At 40.4% G+C, this 8,262-nt stretch overlaps 1 protein-coding gene across 1 annotated transcript; it reads left to right on the top strand.

Moving 5' to 3' along the window:
• The first annotated feature begins 4,848 nt into the window (after positions 1 to 4,848).
• On the top strand, positions 4,849 to 7,618 carry lpar5b (lysophosphatidic acid receptor 5b). Its single transcript, XM_024258116.2, has one exon. It carries the CDS (start codon positions 5,678 to 5,680, stop codon positions 6,674 to 6,676), a length of 999 nt encoding a protein of 332 aa, XP_024113884.1. The 5' UTR covers positions 4,849 to 5,677; the 3' UTR covers positions 6,677 to 7,618.
• The last annotated feature ends 644 nt before the right edge of the window (positions 7,619 to 8,262 follow it).

Raw genomic sequence — 8,262 nt, 5'->3', positions numbered from 1 at the left:
AGGCAAGCAACAGTATTAGCCTCAACCCCAATGAGTTCATAAGTGTGTCTGCATTATCCACTTGATCTTGTAGGTTTTACATTATATGTAAAGTGCGGGTTGTGTCATCCTGTGGTTGTAATTGCATGCTCACCTCTTTAGCTGGGGAATTTATTTTGTGGTTGTAATCTGTACATTTAACCTCTTGATTTTTGTGTCAGAACGTTGTGGGGGTTTTTACTGTTTTCCTTTACCTTGATTGTTAAAATGACAAAACTCTAGAGCTACATTCACCTCACCCTCGGCAGCCCGCGTTAGACCAGGCACTTACTATGAAATAGTCTACGTAAAGTTGCATAAAATTGGTTTTGGGCTTAATCGTTTAAACTTCTCACGTTCATGCGTAGCTTCACACATTTTTAAGACCCTTTTCAGGCTCGCCTTAAAAACACGCTGCAACTAAAAGCCCATTAGGTCAAATTTTGACCAATCAGGGACTCTGATTTGGTAGTGACGTATGGATGGCGTCCCTTTTCATTCACAGAAATGCCAACCGTTTGAAAATTGTTCATGGATGAGAAATTAATCATTCCGGCCCAGCTGGAGGTCTTTCACATATCGGAATAGAGCTGTGAAAGAAGAATCCTGGAGCAAGATTCACCAGATTTGCACCACTGTGACATTTCACCACAATTCTTTTCCAACTGTAGGAAGCAGATACGCACTAGTATACAGTAGGGCTGGGAATCACTGGGTACCCCCCGATACGATACGATGCGTGATACATGGCTGACAATATTGATGATATCGCGATACTGTGATAATTGGTAAAAATATTCTCTAATAACTAACATTATATAGAAGAACACATTTTTTAGAAATTATTATTTACTTTTTTAGCTTGAACACAAACATAATTAACAACTTGTGTTTAATTTTGTGACACTTTAATAATAGACCCTTTAGTGCAGCATTGCTGAAATCAGTAATACTGTCTTTGACAAACATTGACACCAATTGAATTGGAATTATCCGTAAAATTCTGTATTAACAATAGTAAACATGAACAGCAGTGCCTCTATTTACTGCAAAATTGTTGTAAACAACAGAACAAAAATTAAATGATTCAAGCAGCTGCCAGACACATTGATGCTCTTGACAGCCAGTTTTGAAACGCAGACTCCTATCTACCTCCAAATATCTCACCGAAGGATGGCGAATATAACGTTTTACACCCTCTTCAAATGAAAATAAAAGGTTAATACTTTGTGAAAAGCATCAAGAATCAATATCCATCCATCCATCCATCTTCTTGACCGCTTCTTCCCTTTCGGGGTCGCGGGGTGCCGGAGCCTATCCCGGCTACTGAAGGGCGAAGGCGGGGTACACCCTGGACAGGTCGCCAGTCCGTCGCAGGGCCTCAATCACACACCCATTCACTCTCACATTCACACCTAGGGGCAATTTAGAGTCACCAATTAACCTATGAAGCATGTTTTTGGACGGTGGGAGGAAGCCGGAGTCCCCGGTGAGAACCCACGCATGCACGGGGAGAACATGCAAACTCCACACAGAAAGGTCCCAGCCGGGATTCGAACCGGGGCCTTCTCGCTGTGAGGCGAGAGCGCTAACCACTTGCGCCACCGTGCAGCCCCTCAAGAATCAATAGCAGGACTAAATATAGCAATATATTGCAATATTGATATTTTGGCACGCCCCTAGTACATAGTAGAAAAAAGAAGAAGAAGCCTCTGCCTGCTCGTCCAGTGTGAACACCATGTGCTAAATGCAGGATCTCACATGGGCTAAATGCACATTTGAGATCCTGCATTTAGTACATTCCTGGTGTGTCTGTAGCCTTGTATGTAAAAAACACTGTATGAGGTTGAGACTAGGGCTGGGCAATCAAACAATGTGTATCGCGACAGAACTTTTTCTCGATAGAGCAATGAGTCTATCGGTGTGGACTTTTATTTTGAAGGATCTGAAATTGCCAGTACTGACCGGACTTTAAAGATGTGCTAGATAAATAGAACGAAATTAATTTGTTGGACATTCATTAAAAAACGAACAAAACATTTTTTTAGTATAATGACAGAATTGAATCCACTGTGTATTAGGAGCGGCCGTTACACAAAAACTGCAACCTGTGTCAGATGTGATAAATCCCGCGCCTCTTTCTCTCTTTAGAGCACTCCAGATATGATATATAGTCTAAATCTTTGTTTTCAGAATGTTTTGTGTTATATTATGTTGACATTACTTCTATGCAACTAAACATTTTTAAAAGAAATTTAGAAAATAGTTATATATAAATGCATCTCTCTCTCTCTCTCTCTCTCTCTCTCTCTCTATATATATATGTATGTATTTATATATGTGAGTGTGTGTGGATGTATACCTTTTCTTAGTTATTTAAAAAAAACTTTGCAAGATTTTCAGTGAAACTAATATGATGAAAGTATGATAGGAAATAAATGTTTAAATCTAAGCAACCTGCTGATGATCACACATTTCGATTTTGAGTTTCAAATTTGACAAATGTAGTTATTTGGTTTATTTTGTGATATATATCGTTTTTTCGCCTAATATGAAAAAACCATATCGAGATATAAAAAATTCAATATTGCCCAGCCCTAGTTGAAACTCTTCCCGAAAGATTGGATTTTCGAGAGGAATGAAAAATGTTAAACCGAAGCATAAAAACGTCTCAATTTCCAGCGATCTCTTTTCTCCTTGCTGGTTAGAAGACGAGGGGCGGCCTCCACCTGTGCAGGCAGCAGCAGCCTGTGGGCTGCAGTTTTGATGACACATTTTCAGCTGCAGGAGCAGGCCCCTCATTTCCTTCCTCTTTTCAGCTCGTACAGGCAGATGTGATATTCTGGCCACTTCACCGGGTGAAAGTTCTCTGTTTAGTTGCAATTTGAATGTGACATTTTGCTTAAGACAGTTGAGATTTGTGTGACACACATTAGGTAATAAAACAATATGTGTTTTTAAACATTTGTTTTTGTCTATTTATTCATAAGGATGTTTAAATAAAGTGATGTCTGTAAAATGATTTAGTTATTTTAAAGTTGTGTTAGAATGATGTATTAAAATGATTTATGCCTTTTTTTAGAAGACAAATTTGTGAGCAAACAGAAGTTGAAGTTCCTCTGACAGATTCCTGTCTCTGGTTTTCAAACAGGAAGAGTGTTTGACTTTGAACTGAGAAAGTATTGTGTAAACATCATTCATTTAGGTACTGACAGTTAAGATCTCAATTTAAGTTTGCTTTTGACTGTACCGCTCACACTCAAAAAAAAAAAAAAATAGAAACCAAGCCTGTGAACCAGTGGGCGTGCCTATCAAGAGAAACTACTGAGTTAAAAAGGTACAAGAGAAAAAAACCCAAACAATTACCATATTTTCAGCAGTATATGATGCACCGTCTATGAAGGGTCAACTTCTAAAACTGTGTAATTTATGAGGCACACTGAACTTATAAAGCACATTAAGTGAGATAAAAGAATCAGAAATCTTTCCAGACTTTATTTACTGTGTTCACAGTAACTCTAGAACTTGTTTGTAACATGCTACATGTTAGCCAAATTAGCATGTGGCTAGAAATATTAGCCATGCCGGCATATTTACAATACCTGTAACTCCCAACCTTATTAGTAAGACATAAAAAACAGACTGAAACGTTACTGCACTACGCTAACTCCCAACGATTTAGTAACATGTAAATGGCTGTCAGGCGTCAGATCTCTGCCTCTCCCTCCGACCACCAGAGGGAGCAATCCCCTGAATATTAACCTTCCCCTGGTCTCTGCTCCTCACACTTTATCTCTCATCGACCACCTCTCACTGTGTCCAGCCTCTCCACCAGCTGCTGCTCATTTAACAATCACTACAACTGTGTTTAGTCTGGGACCCAGCTCCACTCGGTGCGAAGTCTTGTTGTGCTGTTGCCAACAGGCTGGGCATTCTACGTATTCCTGTCTGTCAAGTGTTTTGACCTCAGCCTCTTTGACTATGTTTCTGCCTCAGCCTTGTCTAGTTGGTCTTGCCTGACCCTTAGCCTTGGATTATTGGCTCATTGACCATTTCCTTGTGCCTTATAATAAACTCAGCTGCTTATGGATCCAAACGCCTCTGGCTCATTGTTACAATGGTAAATGGCGTAAATTGTATAGTACTTTTCTACTTTCCTCGATAGCCCAAAGCACTTTAGTCACAGACCCATTCACACACTGGCTCTGCTGCCGAACACTGGTGACACATGGAGCAGGAATCAGACCTGCCATCCCCCGATCATGTCAAAACCCCCCAATGTAAAAAAAACAAAACCCTCACACATTAGCCATGATGGCATTAACCCTGCCCAGTTCAGGACCTGCAGTGCATTGTGGGAATGTTGTTCATTAGTCACTTCCTGGATTGACATTGCCTCCTTTGTGTGGTTGTAAAATGACTAATAAATAGTGTCATTACATTCATTGGAGTCTACCATTAGTTTCATGCTGATACTCATAAAGAATAGAAAAAGAGATTGACATAAATGTGAAGGCAGAGAAGAAGGACTAAACTGCAGGTTGATTACGTCATCTTCAACAAGAAACTTCACCTTTATAATTCACAGCTGAGCATTGCAAGGAAGTCTTATTTGTCTTACATCATTACCAAAAACTCCCATAATGCTCGGGCCTTATTCACTGCGGTCAACAGGTCCACCAAAACCAGTAATGACTTTGCCAAATCTTTTAGGGCAAAAACATTAGACAAACAATTGTAAAGTTCAAGATATGAACCCTATCCACTAGAAACCAGTATAAACCCAATGGCTCAGTTTCAACCCATAAACAGTAAAGAACTGCAGGACATTCTATGTCAACTGAACTCCTCCTCCTGCTGTCTGGATATTCTACCCACAAGCTTTTTGATAAAAGTGAAAAATGAGCAACTTTTCTGATAATGGTGTTGATGTAAGATGATGGATCCCAACAGAAGATGATTTCTGCAGAACATCTATGCAAAGAAGTAATTAGTCTGAAGAAACAATAAACCTAAAACTCTTCAAGGACTCAGAGGTTTTGCTGCAAAAGGCTGCCCTCTCAGGCAGTGGACTTTGAAGCATTTCAGCAGCATGTTACTTCCTGAAAAGATGGCGGACGAGTTAAGAGGAGATAAGAGACTCGCGCCAGAGGATCGTTTCCCGTCATTCTCTCCAGGGACTGCATCACAGCCGATTGGAGGACAGATCTGCTATCAGCAGCTCATTAATTATTCATCGTCTGAGAAGTACTTGTGGAACACACTTGTACATTTATTTGTTTTTACTTCCATTTGACCATCAAACTATTTTATATGTTTGTGACATTGCGTGATGAATGTCTGCAACTTCTACAGAGCAAATTGTTGCTTCTAAATAAAGCTGTTGGATTGAATAGAGCCTGAAACTCTTTTTTTAAAACTTGTGTTTGACATACAAACAGAAAAATAACTTTTTTTTTTCGTCCAAACCCTAGAAAAAAATTCTGGATACATTTTGACAGTTTCTTGGCTTGTAAGTCCCTCTCCTAACCTTTGTGAGAGCACTGCTGTGCTGTAACTTTTCTCAGTCCTGTCAGAGGTACTTCCTGTTCAGAGTTCTGCCACCTCCCTGCAAAAGCAAAAAAAAAAAGAAGAAGAAAAAAAAAACCTTGATTGTGTTATGCACGGAGGCGGGTTCATTGTGGTTTTTGTCTCCAGTTACTGTCACCTTTCCATTTGCACATCTTACTCACCAGCCAAGCTCTTCCACTCATGCTTGTCTGACAAGAAGCGGAGGACTTTGAGACTAGAAGACATGAATAAGATAGTTTTCGCTGTCATCTTTGGACTAGTGACCGCTTTGGGTTTGCCTCTCAATGTGGTTTCACTGTGGATTATGCTCCGTCGCCACGGCCTGACGTCGCCCAGTGCTGTTTTCATGGTCAACCTGGTGATCTCCGACTTGCTGCTCATCATCACTTTACCTCTAAGAGTTTACTTTTATGCAACAGATACGGGGATCATCAACAACTATGTGTGCATCTTTTTCACAATGCTCTTTCGCAACAACATCCGCTCCAGCTCCATCTTCATGACCTTCATCAGCGTGGACCGCTTACTGGCTGTCGTGTATCCTCTCAGGTCTCGGCACATACGGACTTCGGCCAACGCCTCAAAAGGTGCGGCGCTGGTTTGGCTGATTGTGCTGGTGGTGAATATCCCGGAGGGTTTGACCTTCACACGGAATATAAGGAAACACTCAGGGACCTGTTTTGATTTTTCCAATACGACCGCCTCAACAAGAAACAATTCAAATGGCGAATGGACACTGAACACCTCAGCAGCAGATTATTTTCAGCTCGTGCTAACATTCTCCATGCTGGCAGTCAACATCATTTCCACAGTTCTGGTGTCTTATACTCTCCAGAACCACCTGAAGGAATCTGCCAGGGTCAGCAACAAGGTGAACGTCATGTTGATTTTTGCCATGAACCTCATGATGTTCATCATCTTCTTTTTGCCGGTGTCTTTGGTGGTTTTCTTTGAGTCATCGAGACCTTATCTGAGCTGCCTCGCTAGTGTGAACTGCTGCATGGACCCTCTGTTGTACTACTTTTCTTTCGATGGCTTCTGGAAGAAGAAAGAGGACGTGGACACATCTCTTGCAAGAGAAATGTGACGGCTGAACCCCCTCGTAGTTCACTCAACTAAGCATATCTCAGTGATGATGCTTTTCCTGCTGCATTTTGCAGCCGCGGCTGCTTTTGCTGCTGTTATGGAAATGGGAGAACAAAGTCTGTCAGCCTGTTGGATGGAATGCCTGACAGTGAACAATGGTACAGACCTTCACAAATCATCGGACAGGAATTAATAAACCTCCTTTGCTTTTAAAAAACAAAAACTCAACGGGGAAGGCTGTCAGGATGAAGAGAAGTTTGTCTGGCATCTGTAAAATGTTTTTGGACCTTTTGTGATAATTCACCTTTAGACAGGTGAGGCTGTTGTGTGCATTTGTGTGACAGTATATCCAGGGCACAGTGACGTCCAGTAAAGCTGCCACATAGACGGGTATCTGTGTCGGGGGCGGGGCTTCCCTGAAAGCTTCATAATAAAAAGAGTCAACATGTAAAGCCATCAATCAGGCAGTAATTGTGTATTTTTTGTTCAATGACATGTTCTACTTTTGTAAGCTCTGAGAAAAGTTGGCTAAAATGTGTTCAAAACACTTGACAACTTTTTTGGTGAAATTGTTGTTGCAGCAGCTGCAGCCTGCAAAGCAAACCCCTCACTGAAACCAGATTTGCTGTTTGTGCTGGTTTTGATGTGTACACTCAACTTAGCCTCCAGATACTTTACATTTGAGTGTTAATGAAACTATGCATCACGAGCAAGAGTTTTAGATAAGCAGAACACAAAGTAGCAATGCATGTTGTTTCATCCTGCACACAGATTTCATCAACTTACTGTTGATTATTACGGCAGCAGTCAAAGCTGGGATTTTATTATTTTTTTCTCTAACACGTGCTTTTTCACATGCTTTGTCTTTTCTTTGGACCTATGTCCCTTTTGTCTTGTAAATCATTGAGCCGTTTTGTGAAATATTTCTGTGTCCTCTCATGAATCTGTGGACTTTATTCCTGACTTTTATTTTGCAACTTTTACAAGTTTAACAAACAAAGCAAATTATTGTGAAGGCTTGAGTGGGTCTTTAAGTTATTCTCTTTAGCTCATTGCTATTTGTTTTTCCCTGAAATAATGCCCCCTCGTCCTCACAAATGAACCCCATACCTCCAGAGATGTCGCCAAAGACATTAAAAGTAGACACGCTCTTCGACACACCGTGAGTTTCTGACTGTTTGACGTGATCGATGTGAATATGTGGATTTTGACGTGGAGCAAAGCGGCTTTACACATCAGCATTTTGCACTTTATGAAGATAAAGCCACTTCTCTCAGCTGATTGACTTTGTTTGCATAAACACTTCAATACAAGTTTATTTGTAGCACATATCATGTAAGGAAAAAAATGAAAGGGCTTTACATAAGACATTAAAGTAATCAATGAAAATAAATAGTAAAGGTGTGATCATTAAAGACAGTTAAAAAGAACTCGATTTAAAACAAGCACAGGTAAACTTTTGAATACATATTGATCAAATGCAGCTGAGAACAGGTGAGTCTTTAACTTGGATTTAAATACACTGAGTGTTTCAGCAGATCTAAGGTCATAGAAACTTGCACAGCTATGTGTGAGCAGAAGATTTAT

Source organism: Oryzias melastigma, linkage group LG13 (genome assembly GCF_002922805.2).
Source record: "Oryzias melastigma strain HK-1 linkage group LG13, ASM292280v2, whole genome shotgun sequence".
NCBI classification, from domain to species: Eukaryota; Metazoa; Chordata; class Actinopteri; order Beloniformes; family Adrianichthyidae; genus Oryzias; species Oryzias melastigma.
The sequence above is the reverse complement of the archived record's forward strand: the minus strand, read 5'-3'. Positions and strand labels throughout refer to the sequence as shown.